The following is a 20,500-nucleotide window of genomic DNA, read 5'->3' as shown; positions in this document are numbered from 1 at the left end:
TCCAAGAGCCATAATGGAAATGGAGTTAAAAAAGTTTACAAAAAATTCGTAATATTTCAATAATTTTGTTTTTGTAATTTGTATAAATATTTTTGACTTACAGAAAAGAGGAAAAAACAAATTCTTAAGCCAATTTATTGAAGAGTTTCATTTTTTGCTAAAGAAACTCATAATGTTGCCCTGTTTGGTTTTGACAGCATCTTTAGGACCTTTTTTGACAGCTGATGGCGGGGACTTCTTTTTTGTAGCTTGGTGCCGCCGGTTTAGTTGGCGGAGATGTTTTCTTTTTTGTTGGTGGTGCTGGGTGGCTGAGGCTTACTTTTGTTTGGTTTACGTTGGGTAATGACAAAGCCATCTTCATCCAAATATGTTTCATTTGCCGGCTCATCATCATCCACTTCCATTATTTGCTCCTCGGCGGGGGGTGCAGTTGTAGTTGGCTTGTCCTCACTTGATTTTTTCGTAGGCTGCTCTTCATCATCTGAGTCCACAATACGACGACGTTTCGAGACTGAGGGTTTATCGTTTGCATCGGCTTCATCACCAGATCCAACCACTTGGCGACGTAACTTGTCCAGTTTTTCCTCCTCATCCGAAGATTCCTCTTCACTGTCTGCAAGGAATAGTTGTACGGAGGTGTTGGCAGGCGATTCTTTTTTGACTTTTTTAATAGTGGGGGATTCTTTCGGTTTGGGTTTGGTCTTCGAGGTTGAAGCTGCTGGAGCAGCAGCTGCAGCTGTTTGGTTCTTTTTAAAGAAACTATCCATGGTGCCAGATGATGTGGTTTTCACGGGAGTAGCTTTTGTTTCCTTCGACTTATTGTTAGCTGGAGGAGCAGCCGAGAAGAAGCTATTAATGCCGCCTTTTTTCGATTTTACTGTCGCTTCTTTGGGCGATGTCTTTTTGGGTTCTGGCTCGTGATTTTTCTTGCTGCCACTGTTCGAGGGTTTTTCTTCTTTCTCCACTTTCTCCTCTTTGTGAACTCCATTAGTCGCCTTATGAACTCCATTTGTGGTAGCAGGAGCGGCCTTATGAACGCCATTCGTTACCCCATTGCTTACAGCAGGTTGGTTTGTGGCACCTGCACTTTTTGCCACTTTCTCCAGTTGAACCTCCAAATGCTGCATGGGTTTAAATACAGGAGCTGCGCTTTTAGAGCCACCAGCCACTTCGACACTATACAATTTTGATTCGGCATTTCGAAGTTTTTGCAGCCAATCTTTAAGCTTATTCTCCTGCACTACAGTGTAGAGTTCCCTGCCTGGTTCCTCTTTTTGCATGCCATGCACAAGGAAACGCTTTTCATACTTAATACTCAAATTGTTTCTGAAATACAAAGTTGAAGTTATAGAACTGCAAAATTGGAATATGTATTGTTTTCCCACTTGGTTTCTTCTTGTTTTTTGATGAACTCTTCCAGTGTATCACTGACTTCTTTGTAGGACAATTTGTACTCCTCCAGCAGATCGGTGACCAGCACACGTCGATCAAAATCAATTAAACAATCATCCAAAGCTTTTTTGAGAGACATTTTTGTAAAACAATTTTAGAAATAAACATGCAAACAACAAAATGAGCGCGATGGAAGTCGTGTATTGCTTTCAGTGTTGGTAAGCGACGACATTGAGAATAGGGGTAAGGAGGGGGGCGACACTGTTACTAAGTAACGCGAGTAAAAGTCCTAAGGGCGCCGAGTAATAGTCCTAAGGGTCAGTAATAGTAAGGGTTCAAATTAATAGTCCTAAGGGTTATAATAGTCCTAAGGCTCAGAGTAATAGTCCTAAGGGTTGGTAATAATCCTAAGGGTGCGAGTAAGCGGCTAATTTAAAAACAAAAGAATTGTTTCGAACGCAATGAGGTGTATCTATTTCCTATCCGATTTTGATGAACAATATCTCATTCGACGGAAAATTCACTATCGATCGTAGTTTAAGTGTAGTTATACTTTAGTATGAATTAGTGGCGTAAAATGACGCCAATCAGGAAGACCAATGAAAATACATTCTTCCTCCTGCTTTATCTCCTTTATTAGTTAGAAGTATAGTTTAAAGCTTTTTAGGAGCTGTATTACAACAGTAACTACAGTTTTTATTACCAGATCGAAACTTAAATACTTGATCTTTGATCTTGATCCTTTACCTGGATTTGGATCTTTAGCATAATGTATAGCAATTGGATTATTAGGATTTATTAAATGAGCTCAGCATATAATTATTATAATTATTCTGTTGCAAAAATGCTGAAATGCCAAGTGATTAAAAAGTCAATTTATTATATAAATGCCAAAATATTTGATCTAACTTCAATTTGGCAGTTCGTTTAAGTTAGTTTAACGTACTTTTCTTTGGTTAAGCTATGACAAACATTTTGATAGATGAGCTTAAGCACTTGCCTCTCCCAGTTTTCGCCATTGATATTTGAAACTGACAAAATGCTTTGGCCCCTTTTAAGTTCGTATGGTGAAGTGTCTAGATGCGTTTTGAATTCCCATCGTTTCATTTGCCTTGGCAGGGGGAAAAAGTGTTTATTTGTCAAAAATATTTCAAGGTGTTGGGTTCATTTAAGCGAAATGTTTTTAATTGCAAGGTATTAAAGTCGAAAAAGAGGAGTTTAAACAAAAGTCATTTATTGTATATACATATACAAGACATTAAAAGTTTTCTTTGGCATTAAGCCTAGAATCTTTAACTCATACAGGACCCAGAGAGGATAAAATAGTTGCCGGAAAATTACACAGTCAAAATGGGGGGCGGCATCAAACAATATACATACATACATATATAGAGCGAAGCTAAACAAGGCCTAGGAATATTTACGATTGCGGACAGGACATACATACATATATGGCAAGGACAACATGGTAGTGCAGGACTCATGCATATGTATTTGAGAGCGGAAGTGGAAGTGAAAATGGCACACGCAGTGTCCTCCAACTTGGTTCGTCGTTGCCATTGCCGCTGCCATCGCCGTCGGTTGGATCGCTGCCAGGGCACAGCTAGCCGACAGTCCTGACACTTGAGTGGAGACAGACAACCACTTGACTGCTGACTCGCTCGACAACAAAGCCAAGTGCGAGGGGACCCCAATTCAAAAACAGTATAGTGTGTATATTGTACATGTGTGAGTATGCGAGTATGTATGTGTGGAAGTATCCTGCTTGTACGTATGCTATATCCTTGTGACGGAGGACATTAATGTGCGTAACTTGGACAATTACGACAATGAAAATGACTTAGCAGTGAGGGCGTGGGATTGGAATCGGGGCCGGGAGATGTATGAAAACCGGACTTAGTGCACAAATATTTGCAATAATCGAGCAAGCAGAGAGCAACCAATTGTTCAACAAAAAAAAATAGCCAACGAATTTTACCATTTAGCTAATACTCGACTTACAGATACCCTGCTTAAGTTATTTTTGGATAGTTTCAGCACAATAACATATGCTAAATTCAATTGTTAGTGTTTTATTTTTAGTGCCTCAGTTAGTGAGAGAATTGTCGAACCCTTTTAACAGATTGAAGGATAAACATAAGTTATATTTATCCTTTTCTAACAAAAAGTTAAAACTCTAAATTTCGACATAAATGACGTACAAATTATAGAGCTTTCTCAAAAGTATTAAAAATCGATGATCTGCATCCCATCTTCGTCTTGTTTTTAAAGATCTAAAGAAGAAGATCTGTGATCCTTATTCCGATAAATTGATCCTTTTTAATCCTAACCTAACCGTCAGTTTTTGGTTTCGACAACTAAGTTATACATTTTTCTATATTTCTCATTTTCAAAGGACTTGTTATTCTATATACTTCCTTTATCTACGCCATGTATAGGGTATGAATATACAGAAACGAACCAACAGCAAATATGATGAAAAGCTTCAGCCATCGAGTGAATAAAAGTGCATTGAAAGCTTCACTTGATGTCTGTAATTACATGGGGATTTAAGTGTTGCTACTGCTCTGCTCTGGATTGTAGTTGTTATTGCCCAATGCTCGTGGTAACAATGTGAAAAATCCACCTACGAGAAATAAACCTCCAACCCGAAATAAAAATGGGGTAAAACAAACGTAAAAAAGAAGCGAAACCAACTAAAAGTAAACGGGTATCAAAAGTGATTTGAGGCGATGAAGCGAAAGTACATATCGAGTTTAATTGAAAGTTGCCCAGCTCAACAAAGAGACGTAGATGGGCTGCGGGACGAAGAAAAGGTTGGCCCAATGGAAAGTAAAAAGTGTTTGCAGTACTTCATATTCCTGTTTTCCAATTGTAAAACAAAAAACCTGTAGGTTTTTATGTCGAAAAGAAAACAACATTATCGAAAGTTTTGCCATGTAAATATGACCGGCTAATGGAAATAATTGCCTTAACCCTTCTTCCTCATGGAAGGAAAAATAGGATAAAGGCCTTATAACTTATGAAATTATATAAAAAAATCATTGCCATAGGTTTGAAAAAAATTAAGCGAACCACTTTCACTTGCTCCAGGTGAGGCTCGAACTCACAACCCCGGCATTGCTCATACACACAGAATACTGATTATAAGTACCGTGCGCTAACCAATTGCGCCACTGGAGCTGTTGAATCCCGAATAATATTTTCGTTTCATGAAATTAATTATTAAAATGTTATATATTTAAAAAAAAATTATATAATATTTTCTTTTTTAAATACCTAATTTTTACTTTAGGCAGAAATATATAAAATTAAAAAAAACTTTTTTTGTGCATTATTGTGTATTATTTTTTCATGTTGCGTTATTTTTAAGGTACACAAGATTAATCCTTAAAACAGGACGGATCTTAGTTTCTTATGACTAAAATAATTGGGTGAAAAATTTAAGAATACTTGGACTTGGACCACGAGCATTGCGTATACGTAATAATTTACACGAATATATATCGCGTATACGTATTTATAATTCAAGTTTAGGATATCGGTTAAAGATTTATTAGCAAACGATTAGACATGTGTTATATGTACATACATACGTACGTACTTTATTTTAGTTTAAATGAATTAATTTAGTTATGGCTTACAATAGATAAAAGCGAGTCAAATTGAATAAGGCAAAACGAACGGTATGATCGTCCTTCCAAAAAGGATACTGTGAAGAATTCTAAGATACTTTCACCAAGAAACCATATGTCAATGTCATATGTATTTTAAAACAATACATATTTTGAAATACTTTTTAATACATAACAAAAAAAAAAACAACTTAGGCCTTTCGATTTTACATAGCCTGGGCTTTTATTTATAACCCAAATAAAAAAAATTCCAAAGACAAGTTTAATATATTTTTAGCAATTCATTCAAAAAAAAACAAAATTTATGTTGTTTAATAATAATTTAATTCATCTAGTTAAATTTATTTAAAAAAACTCAATTTAGTTGTTTTTGGAACTCAGGATAGATAGACACAGGACAGAATAGATTCTAGTTTGTTTTACAATATATAGAAGAATTCTTAAAGTTACATTTTGCCAGCTGAATTTACTTAATTAAGATTCAGAAATAACACCACCTTTTGCTTATAGCTTAGCTTATTATTATCTTTTATTTCCCCATGGCAAATCTTTTTGTATTGTGTCAGTTTTTTTTGTTTCTTTTCTTGTCATATTCTAATATTGTCATTTGTGGCTTTTGTTTGCTTTGTCACGCCATCGTCTCGCAGTTGTAATGTTGAGCAATTTTAATAATCGCACAACATGGTGACAACACACACACACACACTGCAGAAGTCGCAGGACATTCGCTAAGCCGAGAACTGCCCACGCCAAGCCTGGCTGATAAGAGAGAAATGACAGAGGCAACAAACAGAAACAAGATAGAGGGAAAAACAAGAAATATGTGAAGCAAAGAAGAGGCACAGATTGACGCCATGTTGTGTTCCTGTTACTGCACGCACACACACACACACACACACACATATGTATGTATAAGTACTTGCTACATTGTTGACCATGTTTATGTTTCCCGCCTCACAGTTACAATGGACACGGTCCAGAGCCAAACTCTCTACTGATTTTCCATGTAAATCTTTGGGCATTAATCCGCCAGCCATGTTACGGTCGCTGCTTGAGCTCACACATAATGAAAAAAGTATCAGAGAGTCTCCTCCTTTTACATACAGAAATACCTACATATATACTATACATTCATATATGCGGAATTATGTATATATCCATCCCGCATATGGTCCAGTGGGAAAATGAAATTTAATTTTAATGCACTTAACACATTTTTCACTTATGCTGTAAATTTTAAACTCGCACGCTCACCTGTATGTACTTCTATACGATATTTTTTTGTGTTGTTTAAGTTGTCTTCTTTTTATTTTATTTTTCTGCACATAATTACAAATGGATTTTTTTTATTTTAACTGGTTTAATGATAATGTCGTTGTTGCTGTTGTTCTTGTTGTTGGGACTCATTAAGCACTTTTGGGCAAGTGATTAACACAAGCTGTTGCTTGCCCCAATCTCCCTTCCACTACCCATCCCCTTCCCCCACCAATCTTCTCGTAGGGTTAACCTACGCAAAAAGTGAGTCTGCCCAAAGGCAAAACCGGCAATTACATTGTAAAAGACAATTTTCCAAATGTAAAAGAGAACCAACTAAAAATAAAAATACAAAAAAAAATTCACACTATATTTAATTTTAAATGTTTGCGAATTTCGTTAAAATGTGCAAATAAGTAGTTGGGAGAGGAATAAATATATAATTCTCTTGGTTTACTACATTTACATTGGACCCTTATCTTGATGGCAAATATATAACATAAAGATTTGTTGTCCCTACTCATTTTAATTACTGCAAATATAAAACATTTTAGACTGAAATTTTGAATGAAAAGCTTTAGGTTAAGTCAAAGTGGATTTTTGGGAATTTTTTTACTTATTATTTCTTACACAAAAATATTCAGTTCGCATATATTTTTATCGTTTTCTTGTTTACATACTTTGTTACTGAATGGACGATTCCTCTTTGTACATGTAAAAAACTGCCTCTATGGTAAATTTAAGCCGAATGTGTTAAAAAAAAGAAAAACACACAATTTTTTAAGGTGGAGAAAGTAGGTAATCATTATGGATACAAATTGAGCAGATTATAGATTACACAGGACAACATTTTTGAGGTCATGAAAAGGTTTAAAGGTCAATACGTCTCCTATAGTCAATGGGGGTTGCTGATCACGGCCCTGTACTTAGTTTTTCTCCATCACGTCAGGATTTCGAAAAAAATGCGTTCAAATTATTCAAAATGACCTCATTTGCAATATATTATTCCATGATATAAGCATAATGTTGTACCAAAAACATTTTTATTTTATTCTATTTATATATTAGGCTTGATTGAAAATGAATTTACAAAATATCAAAGAGTTATTTCTTTGTTATAATAGATAATATCTTACACTCTGGCTATAGTTCTATAATGAGTAAAATTTGAACCAAAAAGTATGCTATAGGGATTCCAAGAATTGTCTAATTTTAAATTTTAAAGAATTGTGGGAATTTTCTGCGTGTAATATATTGTTAATTAGTTAAATGTGCAAATAAGAACTAATTTTCTTACACGGAATATTCTAAAATCCGTTAAAAAAAGTTGAAAATTTTTGTTTTAAACTTTCTATAGTATACTTTTGGGTGCCTATTTTCCAACCCCAGATATCCACAATTTCACAGTATGCAGTCAGAATCAGCGTACCCGAATTACTTAAGAACACATCTCAAGGTGACGCCAGCAAAAATCAAAAATATGTCGATTTTTTTCTAAAATTTATATTTTTATTAAATTAAAGTTTTATTTCCAAACTTTTTCTTGATATCAGAAACTTCGCTTATATAAAATATTTCATAAGCCAAGTCGAATTGTCTTCAAAAAAAAAAATTAGAAATATAATTCTAGTAATAAAACATATTGATAATAGATAAAAGTAATAGAACTCTCGAAATTTATTTTAATGGGCACGCCAAATATTCCCAGACCAACAAAACAAATAAGCAGACATTTCAAGTTTTTTTTTCAGTTTTCGGTAAGGCAAATTGTCTGTTCCCGTTGAGAACATGACAGGCTAGGAGTAGACCATCCAGGAAAGCCAACCGTTTAAATGTGTAATGAGACTTTAGGGGTCAGCTGTGTGTTGGCCCCCTCCATCTCTCTTCACAAACAAGGTGAAAGCATACGACTAATTAAGCTATTTATTAGGTTTAAGGTTAAGTTCAAAGGCAGTTAGTTGCAGTCATTTGATTTGGCCAGACTGTAAGCCAAGTCTCTTGGCCATTTTGTGTGAGTTTTGTGTCTGACCCAGTGAGCTGGGTCAGGGTGACTCATATGTCGGATAAATTCGGGCTAAACTGCAGCGCGCATTTTCTACTTCATCTCATTCGGTGAGTTCTCTATGCTCTGCGGTTGGCTTTATATCCATTTCACCCTTCTAGCACATAGTCATTGAGTTTTGTTGTCCTATTTGCGCTTCATACAGTTCATTAAAGTTAAATAAATCAAGTCAAGGGGAAAAAGAGCTTCATTGACAGCACAGTTGATTTTTCTGTTATGGGAGTTTGGTTTCGCAATTGGAATTGGAAAGTCTATCGCCCTGTCGAGGTGATGATTATCCCGATGGCGAACTAAACGATTTGGGCAGGCAATTCATGTGGAAAATGTTTCGCTGTGCTGTATTTGGCGGGTAAAAAGAAAGATATACAGACTGTAGCTAAATTTTGTTAAATGGCCTTTCAAAGAAAAAAAAAAGGGGGTAACTGTTTACTAATCGAACACACCTCGCGACACACAACTAACAATTAGCAATTCAATTAGTACGCAATTGTGTCTTAATTTTTGGAGATTCCTATTGAAATTTGGTGACATGTTAAAAATATTTTGACATGAAACATATTATTTATAATTTTTACTTATTACAAATTTCGGTTAATATTTTAAAAGAAATTTAAAGATTTCAATGACTCATATCCTTTTGATATAGTGACTTAATTTAATTGTCCATTAAAGTCATTGTTGTTGTTTTGTTTTCCTTACATTTTCCATTTGAATGCCTTATTTTTCACACCGAGTATTGAGAATTCCGAAGTCCTGCATATTTTCGTACTTTTATTTTGCAAGTCCTTTTTATTTTTTTGGTTTTGGTTGGGAGAAGGGAATTGCCTACTTTTTGGTTAGCGACTTAATTATACACATTTCCCACTTAATTTTTTTTGTTCTCTCCCTTTTTTTTTTGGTTTTTTGTTGGTGTTGTGCCACACGTGCTTAAATTTCGTACAAATTGTTGTTTTTCATGCTGCTCTCTGGTGTTGTTGTTTGCTGTTGGCGGTCTTTGTTGTTGTCGTTGTTGTTTTTGTTTTGTTGCTGTGTCCACTTTATAATTATAGACGTCAGTCAGGCATTTAACCCGTACAATAGCAACAACAATTGTTGGCAGCCTCGTTGGGTTTCAATTTGTGTGTGGGTCTCACGTAGGCGTTGCAGGACCCCGCTCCAGATCCGCTATATTCGAAACACAACACCAACACGTTGGTACAAACAACACAAATACACTTAAACAGGGAAACATAACAGTTATTGCCATGTCTGTGTGTGTGTGAGTGTGTTGTTGTTGCTGTTTCGTGTTGTTGCTGGACATGCGAAATAATTGCTTCATACATAATTATCGCGAGACGCAATTGCACTTATTGTTGTTGGTGTTGTTTTTGTTGTTGTTGTTGTTGCTGCTGCTGTTACTGCTGATATTGCTGCTGTTGGGTTGTTGTTGTTGTTGCCTGGTTTTGGGACCCAACAATTTTGTGGTCTGGCGCCTATTTTTCGGTTCGCCTTGCCCTACCCAAAAAAGTATGCAACACGTTTTAGCATTTAGTTTACAAGGGAATATGTGTACATACATAGATGACTAAGCGCTACATTTGTATGTATGTGTATGCATGTATGTGTATATCCTCAAACCATTGCCAAAAATTGAGTGCTTTAAAGTAACATTAATATTAAGTGTCATAACAATATTTCTATGTCATTTAAAATATGTCAATTCACATCTTCGAATTTGTCCTAAGGAGCTTAATTTTGAATCGCTGTTTCTCACACTTCCATCTGCTACATTTACAGACATATGTGGGACTAATAGACTTGGGTGTACAATCTTAGTTATCATCTTTAATACAAATCGGTTCTTCGACTTAATATTTAGTTGTTACTGCTTATGAAAGTATTAATGATTATCCCATTTTGTTAGGTAAATATTGGTTACAAAATCGCTAAGATATATAGGATTCTATCCATTTTCCAGGTTTTACACTTAAGTATTTTTATGATAAGCTTCTCCGATAATTAAAAAACAAAAATATAATGTAATGTAGGTCTAATTTGGAAATGAAAAACCATTTTATGAGTGTGAGTTAAGATTACAATTCAATAAAATTTATTTATTAATTTTAATGTCCTAGACTTAATATTGATTTCATATATTATATATAGATAAGTATTTCTTTCATATTTTATGTATTTTTAAAGTGTAAAATAATAATAAGTAAAACATTGATTCTGTATGTAGGTTCTTAAAATTTCAGTAAAAGTATTGACCTTCCACTTTAAAACTTTTAAAGAGACCTGATACTAGGTTTAGTTCTTCGGAGAACATTACAAAGTTTTTGTAGAAATATCACGCAGGACACATTTTTTTACACAGATAAGATTTGGTAATAAGTTATTACTAATAATATAAAATCTCTATGTGTAAAATCTGTATATTAAAGTGAAAAATATCTGACAAACAGTGGTAACTAAATTGTTTGTTTATTAATTTATAGACTCTGCTCGACTATCAAAGTTAAAGAATAAATATTTTATGTTTATTTAAATATCAATTCATAAGGTAATGATTTATTTGCATGCCAAAAAGGATGTAACAACTTGCCATAACATATTTACTTGAATATTCCACAAATCAATTTTGCCATAAACTGCTCCTCACACATAACAAACACACAAACACACAGAGATTCACAAATACATTTATAGGTAGCTCGTATACATCTGTATGTATTTATGTATAAACAATTTGTACAGGAAAAGTAATTCAACCAAAATTGCATTTTATTTATTTAATTTGAAGCATTTTCATTAACTTTAGCCAGGGCTTCGCTACAGTTTTTTTTTTTTACTTTTGTTAGAGAGAGAGAGAATGATAGGTTGAGAAAAAGAGAGGGAGAAAAAGAGCGGAGAGAGAGAGAAGGAGACAGTGAGCCACACAGTTATGCAAATGTAATTAGTTGCATGACCGAAACCATAGAGCAATATTTATGGCCCAGACTGTACGCCAACAGAGAGATAGAGAAGAGAGACAGATAGAGAGAGAGAGAGAGAGAAAAAAGAGACAGAGCAGTGAAAGCGGCCTGCAACTGTTGTGTATCTGTGAGATACTTTAAATTTTTTACGATTTTTGTGGGCAAAGAGCTTTATGTTACCCTTTTTATTTTACTTTGTTGTGTTTTTTGTTTCTGTTCTTCCTCAACGTTTAGAGGGAATATTTTTTCGTATTGCTGGTTTTTTGTTTTATTTTGTTAATTTTTTATGGTCGGGTTTTTCAGTTTTATGGCGGAAATGCCAACGCTTGCCACAAAATAAAACAAAAGATAAAAGTAGACTAGGTCGAACGGTTTAGTTCCCCGTTCCCCGGTCCACCGTATTTTCTCTCTACTCACTTACCCTTTACCCTTACCACCACATGGCTCTCGTGTAATTGCTCTGCGAGTGCAAAATCGAATGAAAAAACATACTAGAAGAAACAAAAATGTTTAAATTCTCAAAGTATATTTGTTTGTTGGTGTTTGTGTGTGTGTTTTTGTTGTTGTTGTGGTTTTGTTCCATCTTTAAAAAAGTTTTGCCCCGACCATTTGCCAGTGAAAATTGAGATTTATGAGTGCCATAGGTAAGTCTTGAGGTATGCTACGTTGTGTTCTGTGTGGTGTGTACTGAAATGGGTGTGTGTGTGTGTGCGTGTGGGCTAGTTGGATTGCTTGTGCATCTTCTGCATCTTTGAGCTTTCCCGGAGTTTGTTTTTTTTTTAACCAAGTTGCCAACAACTTGGCATATTTCTCCATTACGAAAAGCAGACGCCCAGCACCCAGCTCTTGCAAATTGATTTGATTTGATTCGATTTTGAGACGATAAGCTCTTTGCTTTCTTTCTATTTCGCTTTTGCCTCTCCTTTTTGCTTTGCATCCAACTGCCACTTCTTACTCTTTTGCGATAAAGGAAATAAGGTAAGAGAATTTGTAACTTGTGCTCCGCTGAGTAGTTTTTGTACTTGCTGCTGGGGGCGCATTTGATTGGCAGGACACAGCAAAAAAATAAAAAAAAAAAAACTACAAAAAGGAGCAATGAAAAAGGAGGTGGAGAATAAGCCAACAGACAAACGATTATGTAAATATTCCGGCCTTCCCTTTCCACCACAACTTTTCCACCCAGAAACCAGTCGAAAGATGCGTTGCAAGGATGAAAGTCGGGAAGCTTGTGAGAGATTGCTTTTATTAATTAAAAACGTTGCTCACTTTTTTACTCCCTTCCCCCCTTTCTTATTCTTCTTGATCAAGGACAAAGAGAAAGTTAAAGTGACCAAGTCAAGAGGTTTACGCATTTAAATCCAATGTCTCATCATCGATATTGGGTGTCATCATCATCGTTACCGAAGTTGGCTTCCGGCTATGGCTTCAATTAGTACAAATCAAACTCTCTGACGATTTCGAACCAACAATTTTCGTTGCCAATAATATGGGCAAACATTTTGGCATAGTGTCAATTAATTTCCCCTCAATTTTCGTGTTTCCCTTTTGTAGTTACACCCTCCCTTTCAACGCCATCCCGACCCTTTAACCTCCCGAGGCAAACTAAACTGACAAAATGAAGTTGATGTTGTCCCCGTCGTGGATGTCGTTGTCGTCGCGGTTGCCGATGCAGTCGACGCCTCTGCAGGTGTTTGCCGTTCCTGGTGTCGATGTCACTTGACGCGTCTGCGGCAGCCACCCCACCGATCACCCTTTCCCCAAGAGTCTCCACTTTCACCTACATATTTACGTCTGCCTCCCACATTCCCATACCCATCCCATTTCCATCCCATTCCCTTGCCAAACAACGTTGTCATTGAGCGCGATTGCTATTTAGCTGATTGTGTGGTTTTGTCTTTAAACATCCATCTGTCGTTCTGCTTTCTCCTTCAACTTTCCCTTATGAATCTTCTCCCTAACCATTTCGCTTCACCAAAATGAAGATGTGGAGTCTGACATAAAGGGCATACTGCAATTAATTAAAGAGCATTTTGCCTTATGCCCTAGCTCTTAAAGTCGATTACATGCATGTGAGTTATGTCACGAGTTTGTTTGACCCGAAAGAAAGTTTCAAATATGCAAGAGAAGGGCAAATAACCATGAATTCTACATCCTACTCACATGTTCGGTAGTATTCTTTATTTTTTGGAATAAAATGGTTGTTATCTTAGGTTTGGAAACATAACTTTTGTTTGCAAACTTTTTAACATAAGCAAATGCTTTTGGTACTTCATGCAAGCAAATAGAAATGTGCGTAATAATAATTGCAACTAAAAATATTTCAAAGGTTGCCGTTGGTGTATTTTGTTGAAACGATTTAAATGCAGAACGTTTAGAAATAGAGTTCTTTTATAAATTAAACTACAACAATTGTAAACTGTTTTAAACGTTAAATATTTACAATAAATATGAATAAACCAGTTGAAGTCGACAAATTATACCCTTACAAATTTGATCGTTTCAATAGAGAACAAAACAAACTTTTCAACAATTACTGCGTTGCAAAAGGTATTTAAAGCGGGGTCAAAAGAAGTTTCATTGCAACATATTTTTCCCCTTTAGTTTATATGTATCTATGTGAGAAAGCATTTCCATTTTGTTAATATTCGCGAGCTCTTTAGGTCCTTAGTGTTAGGGTTCTCCCTGCAACAGTTTTATGTACTTATATGCACCACATGTGATTTTCTCATCCAATATCGCCTGAACACTGTAAACTTCTACTATATGTATACCTACAATAAGTAAACGTTGTTTGATATTTTCCACTTTGCACAAAAATTTGGCTCCCCGGCGAAAGCTGTTCTTCAAGCGCATGTTTTTATCGATGCCAGGCCAGGCCAGGCCATGACCATGGCCACGTGGGAGTCCATAGTTTTTTCTGTGTTTTTTGTTGTTGTTGCCTTCTAATCCATTGACCAATGGACGCGGCCTGGCAAAATGCTGTATCCTTGATGTCTGCCTGACTGCCAGCCGAAATGCCAGAGAATAGACTGGGATATTTACATGCATCGGCCTGCTGCAGCTTCTGCTGATGCTGTTGCAAGTTCACTGCAGCTGACAAAATGGCCAGTTGGCTTATGGACCATGCCCACTTGTCCCCCATCTTCACCCCCTCATACTAACGCCCACAACGCGTCCACTCTCACTGGCATTTTGTAAGTGATCAATGTTTGTCTATGCTCTGCGGTGTACCAAAAGCCTGGCCAGCCTCAAAAAGTATGCAATGGCCACTGGCCATTTGTTGTTCGCCTTCTGCAGGAGCAGAGCGAAAGAGAGAGAGAGAGAGTACTGCCGAGTAGCGGAGAGCCAGAAATTGCCTTTGTAAACAAGCATAAATTGTTGCATAGTTTTGGGCTGGCTGCGCTTGCCGCAATTCGGCCCATTGCTTTAGCTTGTGATTATGTTTGTAGAGCCTGTTTTTGGTTCTCTTGATAGCAAAATGAAATGAGTTGAGGGTGAGGTGTTAGTCGTTAAATTGGAAGTGACTTATTTGCCGTGGCTGTCTGTGTTACTGGTCGCATATGAATGTGAATGCCAGAGCATGAATATGGGAGACCGCTTTAAATGAACCAAAATTAGTTGAAGTGAATTCGATGAAAAACTACCGATTAAAGTGATTCAAACTTAAAGATTATTCCTAAGCGACTGAATTGCCAAGCCCATTTAAGTAAGTGAAACAAATCGGTTGTAATAAATGTGCTGAGAGAATATGAAACAATTATTTTATAATTTATTGAAATATCTCAAGAATTATTCCATCTGTGTTCTGGCAATCTTAACAAACATTTTTGGGTGGCGCTTTGAAGAAATCTTAAGACCATTGAAACAATTCCAAGCAATTAATTTATCCACTTAACACGCAAACTTTAAGTGTAAATATTGGCTCCTACTTCTTTGAGTTGCCCTTGATCCCTCTATCTGGGCAGCCGGCCTTTTTCCCTAACAATTTCGACAGGGGCTGCGAGAGGCTGAGTTCAACTCAACTCAACTCAGTTTACTCCTTACCGCAACCCGCAAAGTATGCAATTATTATATAAAAAGAAATCAAGCCTCAGCCAGTTGAGTGTTGGCGGAGTCAGAAGCAGGCGAAAGTTACTCGAGTATAATTTCAATGGCCACAGCAATTGCCTTTAAAAAGCAGTTGAAAGATTCTTTTTTTCATACTTTTTTTTTTGCTTTTGGTTTCTTTAATTGCCCCATTCTGCAACTTCAAATGCAGCTGGCAAGGCAAGGCAACCCTTTTTCCTTTAGCCTGGCCAATAAAATGTCTGGACTGGAAAGAGGAAAAAAAACCGGAGGTGGCAAAACCGCTTATCAGGCAAATTTTTCGCCTTGTGTTGGCGGTATTATTGAGAAATTAAGCGCACAGCGTGTGCATTCGCACAAAACACGTACCATACAATACACACACACACACACACAAATACCAAACACACATTGAAAGCTGGCAAAAGGAAAGGTATGAAAAGGTAATGCCCATTTAACGGAAGTTCCAGCAAAAACCACCAGGTTGAGGAAGGACAAAGTTAAAGAAAACTTTAAAGATAAAAACTAGTGAATGGTTGTGCTGCCTGGTGCGGGTATAAAGGAAGCATTATGGCAAAAGCAAAAGCAAAAAGGGATTGTGAGCGGTCGATGTGGGGGGGAAAGAATGATACTTTTCAATAGGAAAAACTTAATGAAGAAAAAAAGGGTAAGGTTTTTTTTTTTTGGAATGAAAAGCTCCTGTGAAAAGATTCAATTCGCAAAATAGTGTTGCTAAGAAACCTGAAGTTATGTATAGAAAGTATAGAAGACATACAAAAAAAAAAAGTTTATAAATATTTACAAAAAAATCTAGATTTGAAATTGTTACAGTTATTTAGAAAAACTTTTTGTTTTCGCTTGTGAACAAAATTATTTCTTTGAAAATTTAAAAATGTTTAAATATAAACAATATTTCTCATACTTATATAGAAATTTTTTGTTTTTCAGCAGACTCAACTAAAAAAAAAAAAAGGTTCCCTTAAAAAGATTGTTTTGTCTTCAAATAAATACCCAAAATTTATAAGTGAACATTTAATAAATAATGTTTTCATAAATGGCATTTAATAAATTTAATTAAATACTTATATTAAACTTTTGATTTTCAGGAAAAACTCTTAATGCATTTAAGATATATTGTATTTTCAATTGTAAATAGAATGTTTAAATGTTTTTGTTTTTTTTTTTTTAGCTAAAGCTTGTTAAATTGTTTAGCAATTTAATATGTTGGTTTATTGCAAAAAAAATAGCACATAATTTATGAGTAATTTTCATTTGTTATGTGCATACATAAAAAAATGTAAAGAAATCCATATTTTTTGATTAATTATTTTTTTTCTTAATTAAGTTTGCATTGACGTTTTTATGCAGAGCGTGTTTTTTTTTTTTTTTTTTTTTTGTAAATTATATTTTATTTTGCAAATCTATTTGAAATGCATGAAAATTATAAATAGATGCTAATTAAAATGTTCATATACTGAAACATTTTTCCATGGTTGCCCAAGGCCAATATAAACGTATGCCATAAATCTTTAGTGAGAGTTTGCCCGACCCATGTCATCATTGTCATTGGCGGAGCAGCAGAAACAGCTGCAAAAATGTGACTAAAAAAAGGAGGAACACTAAAAAAAATGACAGGGGCAAGGGAAGTGGATCCGTTTCCCCAAAAAAAATTGTTACATCGCTGCATTGCCAGCGGCGCAGTAGAGGGATAAAATATAAACCCTTTGAACAAGGACATGGGGTGGACATGGTTCCATGACATGGACATAACAACCGGCGACAGTTGCATTAACCTTAGCTGTCAGCCATTAGCCAACAATCCAGTAAGCCAGCAACGTGGCCAGCTGGCTAGTTGGCCTGGCCAAACGTAAGGCATTGCTTTTGTCTGTGGTTGACGCTTCTTTGTGTTTTGTTATTTTTTATTGAGAGAGAGAGAGAGATTATTCATTGTATCGAAGAGGTATGTTGGTTAACCATTGTACAGTCTTCTGAAATATGCATTGTTTTTGGCAATGTTTTAACATTGATATTATCAATCGATAATTCAATTCATTGCAACAATTAGTGCCATGATGTTAAAGATTAACTGTTGAAAACGAACAGCTAATAAAATAACATTCTTAAATCCCGTAAAAACAATTTAAATACTTTGCAAATTGAAGTATAAAATTTTGAAGAACAGTTTGATGGACTGCCTTGATGCATGTGGAACCAAATGCCTTAAATATACCCTTTTTTGATACCAAGATGCTTTTGACTATTTAACAATCGAATACTTTGTTAATAGAATTGACCATTTCGCATTTAATCTAATAAATAGTTCTTTAAAACTGTTTTAAATGGCTTTTTCAAACTTGTTTCAATTACTAAATTAACTAGGCAACTTCGCCTTTCTACCATTTTTGTACCTCTAATCCTTAAAAGTTTTTTTTTTTCCATTATATTTCACTAAAAGTTGTTCGACATATACATTAGGGAAACCGACAATGGCAAAGGGAAGAGGAAAGCGAGAGAGAGAAGCGACGACTAAAAAAAAGGAAGGAGGAGCACATCCTGTTTGTGTGTGCATCATGTTTTCGCAAGAGAAATTGCTTGGAAGTAATTGTGTTTGCCTTTTATTTTGCGGTAATTGTTTGCATATGCAGCTGGCAAAATTGTCCACCAATGAATAACAAATATGGTACATATAAATTAAAAGGGGCGCCATGAGGGGGCACTACCAACAACTCTGGGTATGTGGGGGGCACTCCCGTGCCGGCAATATTGGCTTTAATACATGCCAGCGCGTTAAGCAAATAGCCTTAAGGCTGCACCAGGCCAAAAGCAACTGTTGACGTTGCACGGAAGAGACAACAAGATACGGAAGTGCGTGAGCGTGCGAGCTGAAAAGCTTTTTACCCCTAACCAAATGCGCAAAGTGCAATGGTTAAGTGTACGGTGGGAGAAAGGGTGGCTACCTATAAAAAGAAGAACAAGAAAAAAGTATGGGCAAAAAAATGGTCGACTGGTAAGTCAAAATGGCGTTAGCGACCACAGTTTGTTTTTAGCCTTCGCCTGGCTCTTTGATAAAGTGCAGCGACCATGCGGCATAAACAATGTGGGAGCGCTTACCTTTCGGACCCCGCCGAACCCAGAGAAGTCAGCCATAGTTCTTGCCTAGGATGCTCTGAGTATTGCCACTATTTTTTTCTCTCTTTTTTTTTTTTTTTTTTTTGGGCGAAAGGGGCGTGGCTTCTGTACGATATATGTGTTTTTGCGCTTGAAGTGCTTTCGTAGCCGTTAATTGAAATGCATGTGGTGTGTGTTGAGGTTTTCCTGCTGCCACCGGGTGTAATGCTAACAAAACCAAGGCGGCGACTGTTGCTCTGCACAGAAAACGTGAAAAAACCAAGAGAGAGAGACAGAGAGTAAAGGTGTCCTTTGGCATAACTATGCACTAAGGAAAATGGAAGGGATCTTTGCAATAAATGTTACAGAAGTCTGTTATGATAACCAAACTAAAGTTTAGAACTAACGGACTAATGATCTTCTTAAGCAATCAATTTAATATTCCCTAAAACATTAAGCCTTTAAAAATTGACAAAGCTTATAATCAGGCCCGATTCCGAATCATTGTAAAGATGTAAAGTAAAAGAACAGTTGACATCTTTGATTTGACACAAGTCCACTATCAATAGTTTGTTAGTATATTTATTATCTTAAAATCGTTTAACTGTTTCTAAGAATTTAAAGCGTAAATAGTCAAAAGAATCAAAATTACAATCATGAATAAGAAGAGTATTTCATTATCTTATACTTCATCATTTTTTGTTGTTACTGTTGTTAACTTTCTATAGTTTTTTCTGCGGCTTTCATCTCGGTATTCTCCAGGTGTTAGTCCAATTCTTGGTTCAGACTCCTTCGGTTCTTTTTCTCTCCCTGTCTTTCCCCCTCCACACCTTTGTCTTTACATTCTTCATTTATTTGTGCACGCACATTTCGCTAGCGGCTAGACAAGATTGTGTTTTCTGCATCTGTGTGAGTGTGAGAGTGTGTGTGTGTGTGTATGCCCTAGGTGTGTATGTATATTTTGGCAGTTATAACACGCACATTTTGCTGCATGTATTTCAAGCGGTTTCTAATTTGCTTGCCAGCGGCTGTAGCAAATTCTAATTTATTTGCAAACTATGTAACTGCTTTTCGTTGTCCTTATTGTTGTTGTTGTTTCTGTTGTTTGTGCTTCTGTTTTGCTTTTACTTCAGTTGCTTTTGGGGCACAGAGGCAAAGGTCGCATCCTTTTTGGCTAAGGCGTTGATTAAAAAAAGAAAAACAAAAGGAAAAAAAACTAGCACATAAATAAAAGTCAGTTGGGCACGCCCTGAAGCTATGATAAAGCAAGTACCACAGAAAAAGGTGTTGAATTGAATTCCATATGGAGTTATAGCTGTGCGAAAGTTGTTGGAGAAATAAAACCACAATCAAGGCGTGAAAAAAGACAAAAAGTAAAACAAAATGTTTGGTACTCACCTGGAATAAAATATTATTAAAAACTATCTTTATATCAGTTAAAATCTAAGGAATTTAAAAAAATTTAATTAATTTTGGAAAATGAAGTTATCGATCGATTACCGATTTTTATATTGAATCAAAAATCTTTGATGTTTGGGAAATTTGGTTTTTGGGCTCCTTAGTCTAAAAGGGTTCATCTGAAATAACAATTTTAATTTTCTTTTGACTGAAAATAATTACCAGGTAAATTTTAGCCAATTCACAAATTTGTTGATGGAAAAATTTTTTTTTATATATTTATATATTTATTCTTTATTTATCAAATATTTATTTCTAAACTCAAAGAAATTCACCCTAGAGATCAACCAGATAATCATACAGTGCAATGTAAATCTCTATACTATGAAATCACTTGCCGTCTTATTTGTCACATATATCCTTCATGTGATATTGTCTCTTTCAAAGCTTATATTTTATATTTCGATGACTCATAACACTGTGATGCTGCAGAACTTTTAACAAAAATATTACAAAAAAAATATTCATACATATCGTTTTCATAACTACTTAGCAGGCAAAAACTGTTTTCAATTCATTTTGTTGCTTTTTCCAAGGCAAACGAAACGAAATCCAAGACAAGTGAGCCACTT

General features: G+C 35.6%; 1 protein-coding gene and 1 non-coding gene across 2 annotated transcripts; both read right to left on the bottom strand.

Annotated features, from left to right (window-relative positions):
• Positions 1-49: 49 nt before the first annotated feature.
• Positions 50-1,599, bottom strand: PolD3 (DNA polymerase delta subunit 3). The gene is made up of 3 exons (XM_068284481.1): positions 1,386-1,599; positions 302-1,326; positions 50-248 (listed from the first exon to the last, which is right to left on the bottom strand). The coding sequence occupies exons 1-3, from the start codon at positions 1,529-1,531 to the stop codon at positions 148-150; spliced, it is 1,272 nt and encodes a 423-aa protein (XP_068140582.1). The 5' UTR covers positions 1,532-1,599; the 3' UTR covers positions 50-147.
• Positions 1,600-4,477: 2,878 nt separating this feature from the next.
• TRNAI-UAU (transfer RNA isoleucine (anticodon UAU)) lies at positions 4,478-4,575 on the bottom strand. Its single transcript has 2 exons — positions 4,538-4,575; positions 4,478-4,513 (listed from the first exon to the last, which is right to left on the bottom strand). It is a non-coding gene; the product is annotated as a tRNA-Ile (tRNA).
• Positions 4,576-20,500: the final 15,925 nt, after the last annotated feature.

This window comes from Drosophila tropicalis, unplaced genomic scaffold (assembly GCF_018151085.1).
Source record: "Drosophila tropicalis isolate 14030-0801.00 unplaced genomic scaffold, ASM1815108v1 contig_393, whole genome shotgun sequence".
In the NCBI taxonomy this organism is placed as follows: Eukaryota; Metazoa; Arthropoda; class Insecta; order Diptera; family Drosophilidae; genus Drosophila; species Drosophila tropicalis.
Note: the sequence above shows the minus strand (reverse complement) of the source record. Positions and strands in the feature narration are given on the sequence as shown.